The 24,037-nt window shown below is 49.8% G+C and overlaps 1 protein-coding gene and 1 long non-coding RNA gene across 5 annotated transcripts in view; one reads left to right on the top strand and one right to left on the bottom strand.

Moving 5' to 3' along the window:
* Positions 1-3,601, bottom strand: part of LOC115029857 — an 84,540-nt gene extending 80,939 nt beyond the window's left edge. For both annotated transcript variants that reach the window (XR_003835413.1, XR_003835414.1), the window contains exon 1: positions 3,413-3,601. This is a non-coding gene — a long non-coding RNA (uncharacterized LOC115029857). The remainder of the gene's footprint in view (positions 1-3,412) is intronic.
* A 92-nt stretch (positions 3,602-3,693) lies between these two features.
* Positions 3,694-15,952, top strand: Spry4 (sprouty RTK signaling antagonist 4). Of its 3 annotated transcripts, none has more exons than XM_021150558.1 (2): positions 3,694-3,939; positions 14,167-15,952. In XM_021150558.1, the coding sequence occupies exon 2, from the start codon at positions 14,214-14,216 to the stop codon at positions 15,114-15,116; it is 903 nt and encodes a 300-aa protein (XP_021006217.1). In that variant the 5' UTR covers positions 3,694-3,939; positions 14,167-14,213; the 3' UTR covers positions 15,117-15,952. The 3 variants fall into 3 exon arrangements, with proteins under 3 accessions (XP_021006217.1, XP_029327947.1, XP_021006218.2); XM_029472087.1 differs by lacking the exon at positions 3,694-3,939 and adding an exon at positions 4,364-4,867; XM_021150559.2 differs by lacking the exon at positions 3,694-3,939 and adding an exon at positions 4,928-5,488.
* Positions 15,953-24,037: the final 8,085 nt, after the last annotated feature.

Below are 24,037 nucleotides of genomic sequence, written 5' to 3'. Positions count from 1 at the left end.
AATTTATACTGGTGCTTAGTAAAAAGACAGTCACCAGCACAGGCGAGCTGAATGGGTGTTAAGAGTCTGTTGCTAGAAAAGCTCTCTCTCTCTCTCTCTCTCTCTCTCTCTCACACACACACACACACACACACACACACACACAGACACACACAGACAGACAAAAAACAAAAAAACCCACGTTATTCCAGGGCCGACCACTGGCAGTTTGGAAGGCACGCACATAGCCTACCAGCTGCCCACATGACAACAGTTAATGTGAGGCTCTCCACCTGCTGAGGAACAAATGTTTTGATCCCCCACTATCTTTCTGTCTTCTCACTCCCTGGAAACCTCAGCCTCAGGGTTAATTCTGAGTTAAATTTGGGTGTTGCACCTGCTTAGAATTCCTCATCCTTGCTCATTGCGTTGTGGCCAAAGACTTTCTGTGCTGGCTTTTGCCCATGTGTGGTGAGCCTCCAAGCCTGACACCTCTGCCTAACGTGCTTTAACGTTCCTTGGACTCACATCTCAGCCCCCAGTTGCAATCTAAAACCACAGGCTCCTTTGGGAGATCCTTCCTGTTACCTACATTGAAATCTGCCACCCGCGGGGCTAGGAAAATGGCTCAGTTGTAAAGTGCTTGATTTGTGTGCTAGCAAGTTTTATGTCAGCTTGACACAGGCTAGAGTCATTTGATAGGCAGGAACCTCAATTGAGAAAAAGCCTCCAGAAGATCAAGCCTGTAGGTTATTTTCTTAACTAATTAAAAAAAAATCTGCTAGGGGAGGGCCCAGCCCCCATTGTGAGGGATGCCACACCTGGGCTGGCGGTTCTGCAGTCTACAAGGAAGCAGGATGAGCAAGCCTTGAAGAGCAAGCCATTAAGTAGCACCCTTCCTGGCCTCTGCGTCAGCTCCTACCTCCAGGTTCCTGCTCTGTTTGAGTTCCTGACTTGGCTTCTCTCAATGGACTGTGACTCACGACTTGAAAGCCAAACAAACCCTTTCCTTCCCAAGTTGCTTCTGTCATGGTGTTTCGTCATAACGTTAACCCTAACTAAGACACTCTGCAGGCATGAGGACCTTCATCTAGATACCCAGAATCCACATTTTAAAGAAAAGCCACACACACACACACACACACACACACACCCCTATGCCTGTAACACCACAGCCTAGGAGGGAGAAACAGGAGAATCCCAAGGCTTGCTAGTCACCCGTTTTAGCTAAGTAATGAGTTCCAGGTGCATTTCAGAGAGAGAGCCTGAGGTTGGAGAGATGAGATGGCTCAGTGGTTAAGAACACTCCTTGCTCTTGCTAGAGGACCCAGATTTGATTCTCAGCTTCCACCTGACAATTCACAACCACCTGTAAGTCCGCTTCCAGGAATCCAGCATCCTATTCCGATCTCCAAAGGCACCAGGCACCTCTAGAGTTTACATACATACATACCATAAAAAAAAATAAATCTAATTCTTTTAAGGATCGACTTCTGTTGTCCACGCACAGGCAAACACAGTCCCCTTTCACATGCCTCACTTCCATGACCTCAGAGAGGGCTAACTTCAATGTTCAAATTGCATTCACTTTGTCTCTTCACAAGGGCAAGGAGGATTATCTGTCCCCCACCGATCACCACAGACAGCAGCAACGACGAGCAAATGGATTCCTCAGAAGCTGCTGCCCGCCAGGGTCTCTCAGGCACTCTGATCACCCTGCAGGGGTGGCGGGGCTTGAAGCTTCTCCCACTCCTCCCTTGGGCTGGGCATTTTCCTCCCTCAGCACAGATTCACCAAGTGGAACCCGGTCTGTCTTTTGGCTACTTTTTAAATGAATGGATCAGGAAGCATCCCTCTCTCCTTCCTCCACAGTTTACAAAAGGAGTTATTCATTCTCATCCTTGAAACTGAACAAGGGCCATGGGTGAAACCAGCTGGAAAAAATGTCATTGTTTAACTGCTTAAAAGACAAGAAATAGGTTTCTCGCACCCTGATGGTGGGGCGGGGTTAGACTCAATAGAGACTTGGGCTGCAAGCCCTGAAATGCAGCACATTTACTTGTCCTTCGTGTCACCAGATGAGGGACTTTTGGCCTCCATTTCTAGATCTGACAAATGGGAACAGTGATAAGGAAGGCCGAAAGGCACCCCCCTCCCTTTTCTGGATGGAAGTTCTGTCCCAGGAAGGAAGCTGAGGCTCGTGGGAGAGTCTGTTCTGGTCCCAGGAACTGAGTAAGTAATCACTGAGACTGAGTCTGAGGGTTGCGACCGCATTTTACGCTAAGACACAGTGACCTTGGGTTCTGGTCTGAACAGCCTGAGATGGAGCCCCAGCCCCAGGCCAGACCTCACCGGTGGGCTGTCTTTCAATTGGTTCCTCTGACAACAGCCGAGAGCGAGCGCAGTCTTATGATGGCGTAGGAAGAAAAAGTCTTACAACCTATGAAGGCCAAACACCAGCAAGATAGATCTATCTTGCTGAGGATTCAGAAAACCAGTTCTTATACTGCATCAAAGCCACCTCTATCCCAGGCTTCCCTGTTGCTAGACGGAGCTGGGCCCGATGCTGGAGCTCCCGACTACAGGAGTCAGGCCGAATGGAGGGGCTTCTCTTTTCACCGGCTTGGGCTGCTACCCTCTAGCAAAGAAAGGCTCTCCGGCCATTTCCATTCTCTCTATGGCTCAAGAGCCCTGTTATTTAATACCGTGGCCACCCCGGCAGCATCCTGCCGCGGCCTGCTCCACCCATCCACCTGGCTCATTCTCCCTATTCCTCTAGGGGAGTGAGGTAGGGGGAGCATTAGAGAAAACTGCCTTCTATAACAAAGGGGAGAGGGCCACAAGAATACAAAGGCCTAGAAGGACTGGAAGACAAGGACGCGAGTGGTGAAGGGGGCACCTAGCCAGGGCAGCAGAGAGCGGGCGGAAGCTCCAGGCACTGCGGACATTACACTGGGGCGGGGGAGAGGCGGGGCGCTGAGAGGTGAGGGCCAGGCCTCTGGCTGAGTGGACAGAATCGCCCCGGGGGGTACTAGAGCCGGAAGAGGCCTCGGCCCAGATACTGTCCACACCCAAGAAATGGGAGGAGGAGTGGTCTGCACTTAGAAAGGGAGCCAGAGTCACTCAACAACCCCCACCCTGCCCTTCTTTGAAATAGACAAAGGACATTTTCTTAATTTTTGGCAAACGTGGCTGTAAGGTCCCTGCCCCCGACGTCCCCAGGCGCCACAGATCTTGAAAAAGAGAAGGTCCCCAGTAGGGGTCCTCTCGCTCCCCCTCCCCATCGCCTGCGGTGACAAGAGATACGCAAATCGAGGTGTGTCCTCCCCCACCCTGCGCTGAGCTCAGGATCCGGAGGCCGCAGCGCCCCCCACCCTCTAGTCACACTGACGGTTCCTGCCCAAGCCCGCAGTGGCGTGAAGGTGGCCTTTACCTCCTCTCGCAGGCTGGGAGGAGGGTACAACCCACGCAGCTAAGCCAGCTGCTGCAGTCGCCGCCGCCCTCCATTCATTACAAAGAAAAAGGAAAAAAAAAAAAAAAAGGAACAACAACCTCCACCCCTCTTTGTAAAAGAACGACGGCCCCAGGAGGAGCAACAGCCGGCCCCAGCAATCACGGGTTAAGCTCTTTTCCGGCCCCCCATTCATAAAAAAAGGAGCCTAGCGCATGCGCGCACGGGGTCACTTGTGCCCACCCATTCATAGAATCGTGAGCGGCGCGCGTGCGCACTGGAGCTCTCTGCCCTCCCATTCATAAAAAAGCCATTTTCCCAGGCAAGGGTTGCAACATCGCCGCCGAGGCAGCGAACAGAGCTGACTGCGCGGAGCTGGCGCTGCAGGGCTCAGGGAGCTTTGCCGGCTCCTCTGACTGACGTCTGCGACTTCAACGGCGACTGACCCACTCGGGTTCAGGGATTTACACAGACGTGGAGCGATGCTTGTGACTCTGCAGCTCCTCAAAGTAAGTCTACAGTCGGTTTGGGGAACCAAAAGTACCCCCTCGATACCGTGACGCGGCTCCCCTCGGGCTGGGGCCAATGGTGCACTATTTCGATCCGCTTTAGTGTCCCTTCCCTCGGTCTGCGCCTCCTCGGGTCCCTTGCGGTACGCCGCAGCTACCAGGCGCGCCCGGCCGGCACGGCGCTGGGGGTGTTCACAGCCTGGCACTGCCGTTTTCGACCCCGGGCATTGCCAAGCCGGGCTTCCGCGCCCTGTGCGACTCTGGAAGCCCTGTGGGTGTCAGGGGAGTTTGCCTCTGGCCTGGCCTTTTCTCCTGCCACCACTCTCCTTGAGCGCTGGAACCCGCAGCCCGGGCTCGCTCTGGAGCGACCGCTTGGGACTGGGGGGGGGGGGCGCCCTAGGTTTAGGCAGCTCTCCCACCCCCGGGCTTCGTGCCCATGGTGCCAGCTCTGCCGTGGGTCTTCCCAGCTCGCCTTAGCGGCCTATGCTCGACGTAGCTTTTTCTTGCTTGGTTCCGACCCGTGGCGGACAAGGTTTTCTACCCTTCTGCTTCTCTACTGGATGGTCAGCGTGGGGCCAGCCAAGGACTGAGCTTTTCTGCTCCCTCTCCTTAGCTAGGAGGTTCCAGGCCGTCTGACCTTTGCTCGGCTGCTTCATTTTATGCTGTACAACTGCCTTGCTTCGCTTCTTCTGGGCCTGAGGCTCCTTAGCCACCCGGTGCCCCCCTATCCTCAGACATCGATCTTTGCCAAGCCCCACGGCCCCTGGGCCTCTCACTTAGGCTGTGGTGGGGGCTGAAGGTGCGTTTACATAACGCCGGGCTTGTGGGAGCTGGAGGAAGAGGTTGCGTGCGTAGGAGAGATAAGGTGCCCACTTTCCCTCCTTGTTGGTACCAGGCTTGACAACACCGAGAATAGAGGATAAAGACGGTATGTTCTGAAAAACTCGGAGTCGCCAGGGCCACGGGGGCATTGAGGAGGGTAAGGGGGAGGATGGGCTTGGTCAACCCGGGCAGCTGGAGCTTGGCTCCATTACTGGGGCCACGGCTGTGCCCCAATTCCCTCTCCAAGCAGACGATCAAAAAGCATTTACAGTAGCTGCTCTTGGGCAAGAAGACGGTTTCTCAATTCTTTTGATTGGGGGCTGGGGGTTGTGAGCAAAGGAGGCGAGAGGCAGAAGGATGATTGTATGACTTGAAGGAATGGAGTTCTAGGCGACGTGAGCTGGAGGGGATTGCATGCTGAGTCGAGGGGGAGAGCTAATGGCTGGGCATCCATATTGTCAGGCCTGGCTGGGGCAGAAGGCCTCCTACTGCGCAGGGAGGCTTCCCAGAACCCTGCGACGCTACAAGGAAAAGATAGATTCTTTGGGGGGTTCACAGACTCAGTGGCAACCTCCTTCCTCTTCAATGTCTCCAAGCCAGTGGCGTGATTTCCCCATTTTCAGGAGAGGCAAAAGGAACCTGGGGCGTGCAGGAGTCCTGCACATCTCTGTAGCTGACCAGCGCTGCAACCTTCCTGACAGGCCTCTACGTGGTACAGAGCTGGAAGGTGAGACCTAGAGTGGTTGGGAAATAGGGGTTTATCAATCTCTTAATGAGTTCCGTCTGGCCTAAGGCCCTACCCAATATTGCAGTGCTGCATTTCACAATGTTTAGAGTTCTCCGGATCTTCACACAAATGGAGCATAAACATCTGAAATTTTCTGCTTCTAACGCTGCTTTAGTGGCCTGTGGATATGAATGGGTCCGGAAGGAAAGGACTGCAGTCTTGCAGGTCCTTTCTCTGAAAGAAAGAAGTTGTAGGGTTGACACGCCTGCCTGAGTTTGAATTTCCTCTGTTGCTACTTCTTTTGAGAAGAGGGTCCCATGATTCCAGGAAAGTCCTCGCCAGGCTAGAGCAGATTGCAGAACTCTTAGATGGTCAACTAGGTGGCAGGAGCTTTAGTGACATCCCTTGGTTATATTCCACCTGAAATTTTTAAACCAAAGTCCAAGAGTCACTTCCCTTCTCCTGGGATGTCCCAGCCTTCTCCTTGGGTCTCACGACCTTCTAACATGGTAGCCTCAACCACAGCTTTGGTTCAGTCTGGTGGGAGGAGACAGACAGCACGTAGACTGGATCCATTCAGGGAAGGTGGGAGGCTGGGCATCTGTGGTTCTTTTTTTTTTTTTTTTTGCCTGTATCTCATTCCAGAATTGGCAATTTGGAAATTACCCTTTGCCCAGTTCATGCCTCTTTTTCACTATCTTGCAAACTTAGTGAGCGCTCTATGTGCCCAGGGGGTTGGCTGACTTTCTAAAACAACAGAAAACAAATGAAGGCAAATCCGTGATCCAACGTTAAGGGAGACACAAAACCCATTAACATGTTCTTTAGTGCTAAAATCTTTGGATCATTCATAAGGGATTTAGATCCCACTCTCTGCCGTCAAGTGTCCCTTAATGCGGTATCTTTCAGCCCTGTTTTGGATTCATATAGCATTTTTAAATTAATTTATTTCTGAGACATGGACTCATGATCTAGTCCTGGTTGGCTTCAAACCCACACAGAGATTCTCCTGCCTTTGCCTCCCAAGTGCTCGAATTAAAGTCTTGTGTAGCTGGATCCAGCTAACATTTTTCTTTAATTCATGCCTGTTAGATATGGCCTGGGTGTTCAAGGTGGCCTAAGGGGGAAAAAAAAGCCATCATTTGAATTTAATTTGGTTCTTAATCTCAGGTGTCTGTCCTGTGGTGGAACCAAGGAAGGGAGTTCCATGTGCCTAGCCGAGGGAGAATAACTGCCATTTGACTTAAGTTTACTAGAATGTTTGGCACTTGGAGAGTAGACTGAACTGGGTTTCTTGTTTGCTAGCTGGCTTGCTTGTTTTCAAACAGGGTCTTGTGCTGTAGGCACAGACTAGTCCTGAACTCTTACAGGGTTTATTGTTGTTATTATTAGTTACATATGCGGGAACTACCATGTGAATGCCTTTGTCCACAGAAGCCAAAGCTGTTGGATGCCCTGCAGCTGGAGTTACTGGCACTTGTAAGCTGCTTGATGGGATGGTGGTGCTGGAAACCAAACTCAGGTCCTCCTGAAAACCAGTATATGCTACTTTTAACCACTAAGGCGTCTCTCCAGCCCCATAGCCTTGAGTTTCTAATTCTCCTGCCTCCTCTTTAATCCTGAGTGCCGGTTTTATAGATGTGCTATCTCGATGAGTTGTGCCTTGTTTTGATTTTGTTTAATTTTTTGAAACAAGGTCTTGGCTGGCCTGGTACTTCCCATGTAGACATGCTCACCTTCAACTTGGAGCAATCCTCCTGCCTCTGCCTCCTGAGTGTTGGTATTAGGAGCAGGCTCCACAGATCACCTTTTACAACAGGTTTTTGTTTTGTTTTGTTTTGTTTTTAAATAAGGATGGTAAAAGGAGAATACAGTGACTAGGTTTTTGAGAAGAGACAATGACTAACACAGGGAAATTTTATGTGTTGTTGGTCTTTTCAGACCTGGCTAGGGGTTGGTAAGCAGAGGACTTAATGAAGAACAAACTCTCCAAGGGCCTGAGGGAGGGACCAGGGGGCAGCCAATAGGGCTGCTAATGAGTAGCTAGAACTAGGCTTCACTGTTAATCTTGCACTCCTAGGAGAAGCCTCAAGTTTTAAAGACATTTAGAATAAAAAGCACAGGAAGTACCTATAATGTAAAAGGTGGGGTATTACTGGCTCTTAGGGAGCTGGGGCTACCCTGCAGATCCGGGACAGCTGACTAGGTTGGAGGATGTACCCACGACATGTGGTCAGGCTTAAGAGGCCCTGCTGTTCAGCTGTGGTTGGGTTCTTATTGAGAAAGGGCTTCCAGTCTGTGAAGGAAGAGAGAGGAAGCAAGGCAGTGTAGAGAGAGCACAGATGTTCTAGGTCTAGCAGAGGAGGGGAAGGGGCCCCCGGGGCAGGTGGCCACTTGGAGAAGAGCGGTTTCCCTTGTCAGTCTGTTTCTGGCTGGGAAAAGGGGAAGTCATTTCCTGTTCAATCCCAAGAGAGAGCTAAAAATCTATTGTCAGTTCTGTTTCTTGGCGGAGCTAAGGGAGACAATGAGACCATCTTGATGACTTCTAAAAAGAAGCCTTCCAAGGTGCAGGGGGCTGCAGGTTACACTTTGGCTTGGACCAGTAGTTCATGAATGGTGCTACTGGTTAGCAGGTTCCATCTAGTCCCCTTCCTTTGTGACATGGCTTCTGATCCCTCTGAATGGGGTACTGGGCAGACAGTAAGTACAGGGGTATGAATACGCCAACACTGAAACTTGAAAACTGGTCAGAATTGCTCGAAATACAACAAGGGAAGGGAAAAGGGCTGGAAACTGGTGATGGGACAAAGGATGGAGAACCTTTGTTTTCTTTTGGGATACCCTAACATGGCCAGCTGTGAGCTCTTTAGTGCTAGTAAATTAGGGAGCTGGTGAGGGTGTGTCCTCAGACGCTGCCTTCCTTCCACTGGGCCAATTCTTGACAAATTGGCTTCCCCCATAAGGCCCAGGGAGGGAAATCCCTGGCTTTTCCCTAGCCCCTCTCTTAAGGGTCTTTCTAAAAGCACTAAATCATCCCCTGGCTGTGGCTTAATGAACTAACCTGGGACAGTGTCACAAAGGACCAGGCATCCGTGTTGCAGAGGGGCGGGTGGGCTCTCGCAGCCAAACTCCTTTATATTCCGAGTTGTTGAAAGGGTTAAACACCCCTCTGTGCAAGCACCCGCTAAGACTGAATGGGTAGCAGAGAAAACTGCACATTCATTCAGAGCTTCTTGCCAGTTTGGCATTAGCTGACTTGTAGATTTTCATGTACAACCCGGTAGGTTGGTTTGCCCAGCTTTCCCCAGCTCCCCTTCTTAAGGTAGGATGACCAGCTTGTGAGAACAGTTGACATGCCTCTTGACTCTTGCAGCCTGGGTCTAGTTCCCTCCCCAAAGGTACCTACCTACCATTGGCAGTGATAGTCAAGACAGGCAGCTCTGAGCTGCCAGATCAAGGGACTGTGCTGGGAAAGGGGCTGAGGGGTGGAGAGTTTACTGATTCATCAGCCCTGGCCTCTTCTAGTTTCCTTGAATGTCTTTCCCTTTCCCTCCCCTCCTCTCCCCTACACACCTGCACTGGGAACTCTTATCATCAAAGATGCCTCTGATGCCCCAAAGCTTAGCTTGATGGGGGAGGAGGGGGAGGGAGTCCCCTTTCACCCCAGTGTTTCCTTTCCCTTAAGGGCTGTTTTACAGTGAAACCCTGTGAGGTTATCTGCGTAGAGATGCAAACACTTCAGCAAAGAAAAGGGTGAAGTGTCAGAAAAAGTAGCCCAGAAAACTAAATTGAAATTTTTAGCTAGCGATCGGAGACAAATGCCCCATCTGGCGTCATTGATCTGCCCATTGGGTTACTGAATCTCTCTCTCCACCTCCACTCACACCCTGGGGCTGGTAGCTTAATGGCTGGGGTGGTTCCTGAAGGGTCCATGGCTAGGAAAATGATTGGTGCTTGTACAATTTCCATGGATCACCTCAGGTAGGGAAAGCTTCCACAAGTCCTTGTCAGCTAGGGCTCTGAGACTTCAGCCCCAGGGTCACATGACTGTATAGAAATGAATCCCACCCTGATCACTTGCTCTATCTTCCCTGTGACCCTTTGCGCTTTAGAGTGCCTTCTCCCTCTCTCATGCGTGTGCATGTATGTGTTGTCTTCCCCAAATGGCTCTATCTTATTTATATGTATGTGTGTTAGTATGCATGTATGTACACCACACGTATGCCTGATGTCCTTGGAGGCCAGAAGAGGGTGTCAGATTTCCCTAGAATGAGAAATAACACATGATTGAGAGCCACCATTCGAGTACTGGAGACTAAACCCAGGTCCTCTCCAAGAACACAGCAAGCACTCTTAGCTTGCTCAAGTCCTCAAGTCCCTCTGCCTTATCATTGGAGATAGGGATGGGGTCTTTTGATGGAACTCAATGATAATCTAGCAATGTGACTGGCCAGGGAGCTCTGGGGCTTCTCCTGTCTTCATTACACTAGGGTTACAAATCTGACAAAACTGTGCTTTAGGGATAGAACTTAGCCGCCGCCGCTGCCCGCTGCCGCCACCACCACCACCACCCTTGCATGACTAACACTGCTGACCAGGCATCGCCCTAGCCCTTTGCTTTGCTTTTCTAACTCCAGAATGGGTGCCGTCCCCTAAGGTAAAGGTGCATGACCAGGTGCAGCGAAAGCCAGGCACCAGGAAGGGTTCCATAAATATTAGGCCCTCCTAATAATTAGCAATTATTATTAATATTAATTGGTTGAGGGGGAGGTGACTGGGAAAGTTCCTTCTTATGCTAATCGGATAGCCTTGAGGCACTTCCTCCTGCTAAGTGCAGGGCTGGGGCTGGCGTCATTTCCATCCCGAATCTTCCAAATTGACCATCAAGCTCTTCTCAACAGCTTACTGAGGCAAAGCCTCCTGTCCCGTTTATCTTATATAATTCTCTTCCTTGGAGGAGAAGCAGAGGTGCCCGTGGAAGTGTACTTAACATCTGCAAAGATGCACTGACTGAGGGGTGGAAGTGTCCTAGGGTGGAGACTGATCTTGGAAATAGAGCTCAGATGGGAGAGGGGGTTGCCAGGCCAGGGAGACCTCCTAGGGTTGTGCTGAGGGGTTGTCAAGACAGGCTGTCTAGGAAGTTGTGTTTCTCAGTCAGCCACATGAGTTCAGCAGAGGCTCTCAGAGGCTGGCTGGGGCAGGCCTAAGCAAGTGTGAGCTTTGGCTCTCTGAGCCAGCCATCGGGGGTTTGCTGAGATACTAGCTGGAAGAGTTGAGGGTTATGGAAGGGAGATGTCGTTTTGAACATGCCTTCTGGAACCAAATGTCAGATAGATGCTGTGTGTCCTGAGAGAGCTGAGTCATTGGGGGCTAAGATCCCACACTTTCTCGAGGCTGGCCTAGACTGTTGGCCCAGATGTTGACAGCTGCCTCTGGAGCATGAGGGGAGCCTGTGGATGGCAGTATCCTCACTGCCTTCAGTGACTGCTCCAAACTGGTTTCATGGTTTGGAGAGTCTGTCTGCTCGATTCCAGGGCCTGTGAAACATCTTTCAGAGTTGCCTGTGCTTTTTGCTTCATTTGCAAGAAATGCAGCTGATTTTTTTGTTTGTTTGTTTGTTTGTTCTTTTAAGTCTTGGTATCCTGCTTGGGAAAGCAGAGTAGGGAAATCAGTCTACCTCTGTGGCTTAGGAGAGTATCTCTTCTTTCTCCTGCAGCTTGGTCAGTTCCGGGCTGGGTCCTGAGATAAAATCCCTAGCTACAAGGGCCAATACGGAGGCATTTTGTTGGCAGGTGTTCCCAACCTGGGCTTTCTGGAATCGGAGGCTCATGTTAATGTAGTCCAAGGAGGAAGTTTCTGGCTGAGGCACTACTTGACTGACACCTGAGAGTCTTACCTATGACACTTAATTATATTATGCAAAAGTTTCATTTTTCCCCCATTTAACCAAAGCCCTGGAAGGAGAATCTGGGGCTTCTAACTAGCTGATCATTTGACCCCAATCGTAACATTTTCTAGAGGAAAGGCCTTGGGAACCTTCTTAGGACAAGTGTACTATCTGAAAGGTAGCATTCCTTAGAGATGCCCTCCGCCAATGGATGCCTCTTCCCAACACTGACCACGGCGGTTCACTTGAAGCTGCCTTGACAAGAGAATGTTCTTCAGTGGCGGGCCTTGCCAGGGGGTGAAGGCAAAAACTGACTCAAAGGTGATGCTCTGGGCTCTGTATGATGGCTCACAGTAGTCAGTGAATGATCTGTGTGAGTGAATGGGAGCTGTCTGATGACTGAGCACTGAAGCTGGTAGAGAAGACTGGATGTCTTTGCGTTTAGTGACATAGATGATGTGTAGATTGACTGTGGATAGCCCTTATTTCATGCAGACTAGAAGCCTCCAAGGAAACCCTTCCGTTATGTGTAACCAAGAGCAGGGGCAAGCATAGTAGTGAGTTTCCTCAGCCCCTCCCTCCATCACAAACTTTACCATAGTTTGATTCCCAGGGAGACAAGTGTCACTCTCCTGTGATACTGAGATGGTCCCAGCAAGTGGGGTAACCGGAACTAGAAACCAGAAACCCACCTCACGTCCCCCTTTGATAGTTAACATCTTTTGAAAGGGCATTTACAGCAACACCACCCTTGACACAGCCCAGAGCGTGTTGTCTTTCTGAGACCCTTCTTCCTCTTCTCCATCCTCCCTCCCCCAGGCCCTTGAAGTTCTTTGTGGAATCTTCCCACAGTGTAATCTTTCCTTTGGATTCCAAAATTGTGTCTCCTTTGAGCAGAGGTCCCGGCCTTCTGCTGCTATTTCTTTAAATTGATCTCCATCCGAATTCCAAATGTACAGGTCAGCAGGCAGGGAAATGGCACTTCTAATAGAAAACAATGTGCACTTTCTAAATTTGAACCAAGCCGTTTCCGCTCTTTGATTTAAGTGACTTCCTGGGGTTCCGTGTCAGGCGCTGCAGTTGAATCTCTGGCCAGATGCCAACTTAAAATTGCACTCTCTCAGTGAAATTAGAAACTGACCCAGGGCTGGCTTAGCTATTCTAGTAAATAGCATTTAGTCTGAATGTTCAGCTCAGCACTTGAAAATGGGTGATGTGAGTGCCCCTTGAGAGGATTTCCCATGCAGGTTGCTGGGAGCTCACCTACCCAGGGGTTATTGGCTGCTGGCGGTGGCTGCTCTTGGAAGAGGGAGTAATGGGGCTAATGTCCTGGATGCGCAGGCATCAGATGCATCCCTTCCTTCTCAGGAGCCAAAATGAAGGCTTTTGTTTCTCCTGCTCATGAGCTCTGGGCAGCACACAGGAACTCCTATATTGACCACATACGTGGTCCTCAGTGCCCAGAGCAGAGCGCTCCCTGCAGAACTTGGAAGTGCTTCCTTAGGAAATCAAAATGGTTTTCCTTTGAGGCAGTGATGAATTGTTTAGTACTGTCTATGTACCCAGCTGTGTGCTAGGTACCTGGTGTACATTTATTTTCTCATTTCATCCTTGCAAGAACTCCTTTAAAGACAAAAAAACTCAGGGTCCCAGCATTTACCAAAAAGAGAGAGGCAAGTGGATTCCTGTGAATTCAAGGCCAGCCCAGGTCTATACACAGAGACCTTCCCCTGCTGTCCCCCCTCCCCAAAAGGTACTAGGGGGAGTGAGAGGGCTCAGTTGGTATAGGTGCTTGCTTACAAGTCTGAGGACCTGAGTTCAATCATTATCATCATACGGAAAGGTGGAAGACAGAGGGAAGGAGTTGTCCCCTGATCCAAACATACATTAAAAATAATTTCAAGCCGGGCGGCAGTGGCACACGTCTTTAATCCCAGCACTTGGGAGGCAGAGGCAGGCAGATTTCTGAGTTCGAGGACAGCCTGGTCTACAGAGTGAGTTCCAGGATAGCCAGGGCTATACAGAGAAACCCTGTCTTGAAAAAACCAGAAAAAAAAAAAAAGATTTCAGCCAGGTAGTGGTGGCACACGCCATTAATCCCAGCACTAAGGAGGCAGAGACATCTGGATCTCTGAGTTCGGGGATAGCCAGGGCTACACATAGAAAACCTGTCTCAACCACATCCCCTTCCCCCCAGAAATTATTAAAAGGGAGTTGTAACTTGTTCACAGCAATGCTGTTAGGATTAAAGCTGTTTTTTGAGGCAGTCTTAGTCTGTAGCCCAGGCTAGTCCCTCCTTGCTTCCACCTTCCAAGTTCTGGGATTACGGGCATCTACCACTATGCCTGGCCCCCTCCCCTACCCCACATGGTGGTGCTTATGACCAAAGCCAGAACCTGTGAGGAAAGCCCTCTACCACCAAGCTGCACTTCAGCCCAATAGATGTAATTTCTTCTAGTATTGTTACCTTTTTTTTTTTTTTTTTTTTTTTGAGACGGGGTTTCTCTGTGTAGCCCTGGCTGTTCTGGAACTAACTCTGTGGACCAGGCTGGCCTTGAATTTAGAAATGCCTGCCTTTCAAGTGCTGGGATTACGGACATGTGCCACCTCTGCCCAGCTTACATGTTTTGACCATTAAAGCCTTGGGAATTTCTAGGAAGTTCAATGAAGGAATTTAGCTCCCGTTTTATTTAGGCCCCCAAGACTTCATCTTAAGGCCGAGAGGAGTGTAGTAACAGGCCATGTATTGATGCTCAGAATCCATCTTCTCCTTTTCTTTCCTCTCCTTCAGGACCCCTAGAAGCCTGTCCCTTGGTGCAGTTCAGTACCTCCAGCCTCATGGAGCCCCCGATTCCACAGAGCAGCGTCCCTGTGAATCCCAGCTCAGTCATGGTGCAGCCCCTCCTTGACGGCAGAGCGCCCCACAGCCGGCTCCAGCACCCACTCACCATCTTACCCATTGACCAGATGAAGACCAGCCACGTGGAGAATGACTACATAGACAACCCTAGCCTGGCCCCTGCCACGGGTCCCAAGCGGCCCCGGGGCGGGCCACCAGAGCTGGCTCCTACACCTGCCCGCTGTGACCAGGATATTACTCACCACTGGATCTCCTTCAGCGGTCGGCCCAGCTCTGTAAGCAGCAGCAGCAGCACTTCCTCCGACCAGAGGCTCCTAGATCACATGGCTCCACCTCCCGTGGCTGAGCAGGCCTCACCCAGGGCTGTGCGCCTCCAGCCCAAGGTGGTCCACTGTAAGCCACTGGACCTCAAGGGCCCGACAGCTCCACCAGAGCTAGACAAGCACTTCTTGCTGTGTGAGGCCTGTGGGAAGTGTAAGTGCAAGGAGTGTGCGTCCCCTCGGACGTTACCTTCCTGCTGGGTTTGCAACCAGGAGTGCCTGTGCTCCGCTCAGACCCTGGTCAACTATGGCACATGCATGTGCCTGGTGCAAGGTATCTTCTACCACTGTACTAATGAGGATGATGAGGGCTCTTGCGCCGACCATCCCTGCTCCTGTTCCGGCTCCAACTGCTGCGCCCGCTGGTCCTTCATGGGCGCCCTCTCTGTGGTGCTGCCCTGTCTGCTGTGCTACCTGCCGGCCACAGGCTGCGTCAAGCTGGCCCAGCGAGGCTATGACCGCCTGAGACGCCCCGGTTGCCGCTGCAAGCATACGAACAGCGTCATCTGCAAGGCAGCCAGCGGGGACACCAAGGCCAGCAGGTCCGACAAGCCTTTCTGACACTTCGGATGAAAAAAACGTGGTCCCTCCTGCCAGTCTCCTGAGACTGACCTTGCTCATCTGTCCTCTCCTAAAACCCTAGATTGGGAAGAAACCGGCAGAGAACACTACTGCCTAGCCTTGAGTCCCCAAAAGGATGAAGATGCACTTTGGGGATTTTCACGGTCTTGAAACTTTGTTAAACAGCAGTGACAGTGTTAGGGTATGGTGGAAAGGGGCCCAGTTTTCCTATTTCAGAAGACGGAAGACAGATGTGGACACAGGGTCTGCAAGTTCAGCCACTCAATGGCCTTCCCAGCCCCTCTGCTTCCTCTCATTTTGCCATTCTCTCTGGCTCCTGCTGGAGCCTTCTACCTGGGAGGAACAGCTAATGGGAGGCAAGATACCTCGAGGAAGACCCTCAGAGCCTTGACTTCTATCTTTGCTGTCTCCGTCCATGCCTGTTGGCCTTGGCCTCTTGGGAAGGTGCACCGTAGCAATTCCTGCTGTACGCACTTGATGTCTGAGAACAAAATCGCTGGTAAGCTGCTGCCTCCCGGGAGTAGCAGGATGGAGAAGGAACCACCTGGCAGTGCGTTCCTCCTAGCTTTCAATCACTTAACTTGGGGGTTGTCCGCTCATCACGTCATCCTCCAGTTCACAGACTGGCCTGCCTGCTATGCGTCCTGAGCTCTTTTCTACTCGGATTCTTTGTAGAAACTGGCTGGGTTAAGAAGGCCAGGATGACACAAGCAAGACCAAATATCATTTTGCCAATGAGTCTGAGGCTGTGGTCTCTGGATCCAGCCATGATGTTTTTATATGTTTAATTAAACTAGATGCTATTGGTGTTTAAACAATAATAATACAACAACCTTGCTTCCTTTTGGGCCACCCCCAGGAAGGGCTGATTTCAAAATCTGGGGGCAAGCAACCTCAAGGAGCGTTTCCCCTGCACATCCAAGAATGGCAAAGAAGAGGCCGTACCTCCCATTGGCAGGATGACAGTTGAGCCGAACTGGGGTTGGGTTTTCTTCTGATTCTGCTGCTTGCTGTCTCTAGCCTTTTGTGTATAGTGATGCGTCTGTCTTTATGTAAATAGAGAGATGACAGAGTCTATTTTAGTGTTAAGAAGCCCTGGTGGGGAAGTCGGAAGATGCCAGAGAAGGTGGGGAACGATTCTCCAGGGGCTGCTGGGTTTGAGCCCCACTTTTTGTGTGCACACACAGACACCCCTCCCAACAGCCCCCAAAGACATAGCAACTCTTTCTCTCACGGTGCTAAAGGACTCAGAACGCGCAGCCCGTCCAGTGGGTAGGTACTTGTTGCATGCAAAAAGCTATGGTTGTCTCTGGTCCTTGCCCCCAGCTGTTGTGTGGGTGGGTTTTTTTGTTTTGTTTTTGTTTTTTTCTTTGTGTGGTATTTTTGTCCCCATCCCTGCTTCTGATTCAAGAAATAGCCTGGGTCAGAAGAGGTACTCCAGGTAAATTGAGAGAGCATTAGGCAAAAATCATGTGGAGCATTTCTGGTTCTTTTGTGTGAGCGGCCCCCAGGGAGGAGGCAAGGAGTCAGGTAGCTGTAAGTGGAGTGTACCTATTGCTCTTTTCTCAAGGATTCACCCCCACCCCCACCTTGGAAGCTACTAGTAGTAATAGTAACACCTTATGATTTAGAATAAGTTAATTGTAACCATAGGTATTTATTGATTGGAGGAAGGGAGGGTTTTATTTTCAGCTTTATTTATGTAACATTTACTGGCTTGTAAAAGGCAAGTATAAAATCCTGCATCTTCATCGTCTATAACTAATCCATACATACACCTGCCCTTGCCACATTGCAGTGTTCTTGCACAGAACAGAAGGAAAGATAGAAGACAAACCCCCGCGATCAGCAGCAAACCACTTACACTAATTGAATGTATTAGAAGCTTTCTGAAGGGGCTGGAGATGTTTTCCTCAAATGAGGGGTGTGAAGGGAACCCCCCCCCCCAAAAAAAAACCGATAGCACACACGTGCACTCTTTCTAAGAAGCCTGGGAGCTTCACCCAGGGTCCCTCCCTTAATTTGTATCCACAGGACAGCTGACCCAGTGGCAGGTTGCACTTGGGTGATCTTGGTCTGCACACTTCTGTGGACAGTTGAGCTACATAAGCCGTGTATGCGCACATGCACACATGACACTTACATACACAGACCCTGTTTCCTGGCAACCCTTCCCAAACCCTGACTTTGTGTACATAGCTGTAAACACGGATTTTGGGGGTTTTGGTTTGCATCCCCACCCCACTGACCCTTGTTACTGGTTTGGAAATGATGTCTACAGAACTCTCCCTCCCCCCAGAAGTTGACCTTGGGACCCACTTGCTCAGTGGTAAGGGAAGGAAGGAAGGAAGGAAGCATCCTTTTTCCTCTGCTCTGTTGTTTTTTCTCTGACTTCTTGGCAAACACACATAGGGGATGCAAACACACAGAAAAGGGGTAGTTTGTTTATAGGGCCCCCCTCCCTTCCCAGGTTAGTCAACAGGCATTGGGAACACAGGCTATCACAAACAACATTTCTGTAGCTGTTTCTGACTTCTTGGCTAGCATTTTCAGCTTTTGCTTGGCTGAGTTAACATCACTTCCAAAGTGCCAGCTAGTTCCCACTTCTAGACCTGGGATGGTTTTCAGTTGTGCCTGGAGCCAAGGATGGCTTCCGGGATCTTTCTTAAGGTGCCTGGGCTACTTGGTACCATTGTTGGGAAAGGCTGGTTCTCCTGTAAGCACTCTGGGAGCTGAGTTTAGGCTAGCAACACCTTCCAAGGTACCATCAAAGCTCCTCAAGCCAACTGGAAGAGAGCAAAGACCGGCCTTTCTCAGCGATGGGAGGCATCCTTACAACTGATAGGTTCTTTGAGCTAGTGTAGTTCTGCATCAATGGGGCCCAGCTGGATCACAGCCTCAAGGGAGCAACACACATCAAGTTGGTCAGGGGCAGAACCCAGGTAGGTACCCGTCATTCTGGAGCAGCTTGGTCTCTAGTGCTGCTCCAAGAAATAGTGGAGGCGTGTGGGCAGCACACATTTGCACTGTACAATTGAACATCCGGGGCTTCCCCGGCTTCCCGATTTATGCATTTGGTGAGTAGCTCCGTGCCCTTCCCCGCTCTGTAATGGTGGATGTCGATCCTGTGTTTCCATTTTGATTGTGGGTGACTGTGCTATTTCTTAGCTTGCTTTTCTCTCTTGTGTCCTGTGGTTGATTTCCTGTTAGCAGCACTAGAGCTGTGCCCAGCGCCCCACTCCACCACATTCCTGTGTCTCTGTAGCCCCCCCCCCCCCGTTCATCCCACCACAAAAGTTACCACAGAAGGTTTCCTTTGTAAAAAATATTTATTTTGAAGCTCTATTTTAATAGTATTTATTTTAGAAAGTCTACTGTTGTAAGAGTTCTTCTGTTTGTGAAGAAAAAAACAAGTTAAAAACTGAATGTACTGATCTAGAAGATATCTATAAATATATATTGTTAAATATACACATGGCTGCCATTCTCTTCCTGTGTCGTGTTGAGTTGCCTGACATCCCACAAATCCCACACTCTAGGCTGCATGGGCATGGGCACACAGTGGGCTGGGCGTCTATAGACTGGGGAGACCTTCATCCTGCCTCTGGGAAGCTACTGAAGAACTTTGTACTTCACAGTGAAGCCAGCTGCTGCCATGTGATGCAAAAGCCTGGGTGCCCTGTCCCCTTACACAGGCTATCTGGGCTTTGGAGGAGTTCTTGTTCTTTTTGAGATCTAGCCTTGCTAGCCCAAGATCATGCTAGCCCAGGATAGCACTAAAAGTGTGTGTTGCATGGTTGGCCTGGCCTGGCCATTGGGTGTTCTAGTCATAGATGGGTTAAAAAGTTTCTAAAGGTTGGGAAAAGGAAGGGCCCAATTTTGGTTCTGATGCTGCAAAATCTACAGGCTTCAAGGGGCCGTAGACTCTTAGCAGAGTTCCAACAGGTTTTTACTGGACTAATGAGACCTCAAACCAAGGTCTCTTGTCTGCTTGTCTTAAGGCCGCCTGTCCGCTGAATGGCTTCCCAGACTCAAAATACCTGCCTACCTCTGTGCTGTGCATGTTGGGGTGAAAGGCAGACACTACCATGCCTGGCTCTGTTGCCTTCTCTTGGTCACTTAGTGGAATCTTTAGGCTTCTTAGGATCCAATCTTGAGGTTTTAGACCACAAGTAAGGGTTTGGGATCCCCTAGTCCCACTCTTTGAACTTTTTGAGACAGGGTTTTCTAGCTTTGCCTGTCCTGAAACTCTAGACCTGGTGGCCTTGAACTCACAAAGATCTGCCTGCCCCTGCTTCTGAGTGCTGGGATTAAAACCTTTGTTACCACCACAGGGCCCATTCTACAATGAACTTGAGTCCAGCCCCTGCAGCTTTCTTGTCTGTGTGACCTTTACCAGCCCTGCAGAAGTAACACTTTGGTTCCAAATCGTGTCTACCATGCATTGACTCATCAGGGTCACTCATAGCTCGGTTGGTCGGGTTTACATTTTGATTCTGGGGGTTTTAGAGGTTAATAACAAAAACCCTCTCGTGAGTTGCATGTGTGACCGACCACCCAAATGGCCTTAGGGAAAAGGAGGAAGCCAAGAATATCCACAAGGGAAACCTGTAACTGCTACCCTCATCTTTCTTGTATGGCCTTGTTCCTTCTTAGTTCCCCTGTACAGGTGGCTTTAGGGTGACCCCAAAGGTCCGCATTTGCTAAGTGATTTTTTTTTTTTTTTTTGCCTGAAGCTGCTGGCTTTAGAGATGCAGAGATGGAAGTTAGGGGGAAAGACTGCACATACGGAATGTAGAAATGTAAACGGAGGGTTCAGTAGCTAGACTAGGGGAAGTCCACCATGAAGAAGCTTGAAAGTGCCCCAGTGACCAAATATAAAAGTAAAAGAGAAGCTATATCCACCTTCTTCCTGTCTGTAACCACATGGTGCTCTTCAAAGAAGGAATGGGCTGGGCCTCAGGCCGAGCAGCTCAGTGCTGAGTACTTTGCCAGCATGTGCAAGGGCCTGAGTTCCATCTCCAGCACTGCCCCACCCCCACCCCAAAGGCCTTGGCTTGGTTGGGAGCCTCCCACCAAGAACTTACCCAGCAAGCACCTCTGCAGCCTTGTCCCCTGGTTTAGAGTCCCCAATGCACTCTGGGCTCTACCCCGCCTAGGTTAACTAATAGCTTGAAGTGAATCTAGCTTTCCAAAGCATGAACCCCCAAGCGACCTGCCCCACACTGGAGGTGCTGCCAGATGAAAGCCGGGAGGACATTTTTAAGAGACCTGAAGTTTATTCATCAGAACTTTAATAAAACAATATGTCCATGGCCCGAGGCAGGTATAATTTTCATAATTTATGGGTCTCTGAGACAGGAAGAGAGCTCAGGGTTTTATTGTGTTTCGCACGATAAATGGCATTCCAATTGTCTGCCCGGTGTTCTTTAAGGCCTCTCTGTCTGGCGGCAGTGTGGGCCTTCTGGAGCCCACCTGGGCCCTGAGGCCAGAGGCAAGGGCTAATTATGGATGCATCTGGACGCATTAAGCAGGAGATGACTGAGAAACTCCCTGGGCTCTGCTTCCTATGCCCACACGTGTGCTAACAGTAACTGCTGCAAGCTGAAAGCCCCTCCTCGCCCCTCCCACCCGCGCTCTCCCCATCCTCTCCGTTGGACCTGGAAAATCTCAGGAGGTAACTTAGGGCTCTGCATTAAAGAGCCAGCCCTCCACACCTCAAAGAGCTCCAGGTGAGGTTCAGATCGGAACGACTACTGGGAAAGTCTGGAGCCGGCTACGGAGCAGAGCATCGGGGTAACCGGCCAAGTGGAACATTTGCAGAGAGCGTCACTTGGGAGCACGGATGGGACGGACATTACTGTTTACAATCTTGAACATGCCTTTAGTCCCAGCACTCCAGAGGCAGATCTCTGGGAGTTTGACACCAGCCTGGTTCTCAGAGCTGGTTCCAGGATAGCCATGGCTACACAAAGAAACCCTGTCCCAAAAAGCCAGAAGAATTTTAAAAAAAAAAGAAAAGAAAAGAAAAGAAAAAAGAACAAGAAAGTGTCAGACACGTGTAATTGGCTAGGTAGCTGCTTTTTGAGTATTTTTGAGCCAGCTTCACTGCAGATGCCATCATCTCTGTCACCTTCTGCCACCTGCCCATCAAAGCGTTGCTCCAGGGAAAAGATGGCTATATGAATGCCAGTCTCAAATTCCTGAGTTCATATTTTTCCTCGGGTGGGGGTGGGGGAGGAATTCCCATTGCCTCAGCCTCCCAGACAAAGTAGTTAAAAAAAAGCAGCTGCCCCTCATTCCAACCACAGATAATAAAGAGACTTCCGGTGGGCAACTGCCACCTGATTGGATGTCTTATGTCACAGCTGCTGAGTGGTGTGTGGGAAAGGGCTCTTAGTGAATGTGATGATCTTGCTGAACACGTTTTGACCTTGCATAAGCACTTTGTGGTGGTGGTGGTGGGGCACAGGACACTCCTCACCACACCCATATTCGCGGTCATTGGTCCTGCTTCTCCTTCACACCTAATGCATGTCTGTTTCACCTGAGTTGCTACCACCACACCGTCTGCAGCTTCAGTTCCCACTGAAGGGACCCCTCTAGTTATATGAGGGCTATTAGAACAACCAAAGCACATCTCCCGGCAAGCTTACCAACCCGATGGACTAAATGTAGTCGGAGGAAGCCCGTGACCATGCTTGGTGCACAGTTGTTTGCTTGTTTTTGTTTTCTAACATTTTATTAAGAATCAAATTATCTTGGTTTGGGTTTTGAGAAAGGGCTCCTATAGCCCAGGCGCCTGACTCTTTCTCTCAAGTGCTGAAACGACAGGAGTGCACCTCCATACCCAGCTTCAGATCATCTCTTTTATAAGAATGGAACTGTTGCAAAAAAGGAAAACCACCAGCGAAATGAAGCTGCCAGGGCCAAGGGAGGCTCAGTAGGTAAAGGCGCTGGCTGTGTGCAAGTCTTGAGAACCTGGGTTCAGTTCCTGGGACCCATGTAAGATGGTAGAGAGAACTCACCCCACAAAACTGTCCTCTGACCTCTACATATGGGCCATGGCTTGCACATCTCCCAAGGCACACATTAATAATAAAAGCTCAGCCTGATACCGTGTCTCATGCCTTTAAATCCAGCATCCAGGAGGCAGAGATAGGTGGATCTCTGAGTTGGAGGTCAGCCTGGTCTACACAGTGAGAAGTCAGGGCTGCAAAGAGAAACTCTGCACCCTACCCCCCCCAAAACCCCTAACTAACTAGTTAAGATTTTTTTTTTTTTTTGAGACAGGGTTTCTCTGTGTAGCCCTGGCTGTCCTAGAACTCACTCTGTAGACCAGGTTGGCCTTGAACTCAGAAATCCACCTGCCTCTACCTCCCAAGTGCTGAGATTAAAGGCGTGCGTCACCATGCCTGGCACTAGTTAAGAATTTTAACTGGGGCTGGTGAGGTGGTTCAGTGGGTAAGAGCACTGACTGCTCTTCCAAAGGTCGTGAGTTCAAATCCCAGCAACCACATGATGGCTCACAACCATTTGTAATGAGATCTGATGCCCTCTTTTGGGATGTCTGAAGACAGCTACAGTGTACTTACAAATAATAAATAAATAAAATCTTAAAAAAAAAAGAATTTCAAAATGAAGCTGCCCACCATACCCTCTCTATACTTTCAAAGGGTCAAGTGTGTCAGCACACACCTTTAATCCCTCCTTTAATCTTAGGAGGCAAAGAGGCAGGGAGATCTCAGTGAGTTTGAGGCTAGCCTGGTTTAGTGATTTTCAGGACAGCCAGGGCTCCCTAGAAAGACTCTTTCTCAAACCAAACCAAATATGACTGTTGAACAGATAGCTCAGTGGTTAGGAGCAGTGGCTGCTGTTCAGGAGAACCTGGGCTCAATTCCCAGCGCCCACACAATGACTCACAACCATCTATACCTCCAGCTCCAAGAGATCTAACGACCTCTTCTGGCTTCCACAGGTACCAAGCGTGCATGTGGTGCACAGGCAGGCATGTAAGCAAAATATCTAAATATTCTACTAGAACATTCGAATCTTTGAAAGCAGCAAAGGAACCTAAGCAGGGACATTCTCCTACAAAATACTTGCCCATTGCTAGTCAAGGTTCTGAAAACCAAGACAGAAGTCAGAGAGTGGGGGAGACAAGACAGTAAGTACAGTGGTGTCTTGACCAGACCCCGGAACTGAGGGGAGCCATCGATGGGAAGATGCGCTAAAGTGGAATAAGGTGAGTAAAGGCAAATGAAGCCTGTCCTGTAGTTAGTTTCTGGTTTTGATAACTGTGCATTGGTCGAAGACTGGAGAAGAAGGTAAAGAAAATAGGAGGCATTTTTTTTCTACATTTTTTTTTGCAAATGTTTATTTATTTATTTATTTATTTATTTATTTTTGGCTTTTCGAGACAGGGTTTCTCTGTGTAACCCTGGCTGTCCTGGCACTCACTTTGTAGACCAGGCTGGGCTCGAACTCAGAAATCTGTCTGCCTCTGCCTCCCGAGTGCTGGGATTAAAGGCTTGCACCACCACACCAGGCGCACATTTTTTTAAATCTAAAATTATTTCAAAATAAAGGCTGCGGAGGTGGCTCATCTGTTAAGAGCACTGGCTGCTCTTCCAAAGAACCTGAGTTCGAGTCTCAGCACCCACACACATCAACTCACAACAGGGTGTTAACTCCAGTTCCAGGGGATCCTGCGCCATCTTCTGGCCTCTGCAGGCACTGCACCCACACGGTGTATAGACATGTATGCAGGCAAAACACCCATTACACAAGATAAAAATTTAAAAAATAATAGCTTAAGCCTTAAATTTTTTTTTAAATAAAAAGGGGGTTAGAATAAACCAACAACCCTTCTGAGACTCACTGAACTTAATGTGGAAAAC

The sequence above is a fragment of the Mus caroli genome, chromosome 18, assembly GCF_900094665.2.
Source record: "Mus caroli chromosome 18, CAROLI_EIJ_v1.1, whole genome shotgun sequence".
Classification (NCBI taxonomy): domain Eukaryota; kingdom Metazoa; phylum Chordata; class Mammalia; order Rodentia; family Muridae; genus Mus; species Mus caroli.
This window is presented reverse-complemented; position numbering and strand designations above follow the sequence as displayed.

Coding starts and splice junctions, on each gene's coding strand:
- Spry4 (XM_021150559.2), top strand. CDS start 5,176: ATGCTGAGTCGAGGGGGAGAGCTAATGGCTGGGCATCCATATTGTCAG. Junction 5,489..14,166: donor ACGTGGTACAGAGCTGGAAG/GTGAGACCTAGA, acceptor CCTCTCCTTCAG/GACCCCTAGAAGCCTGTCCC.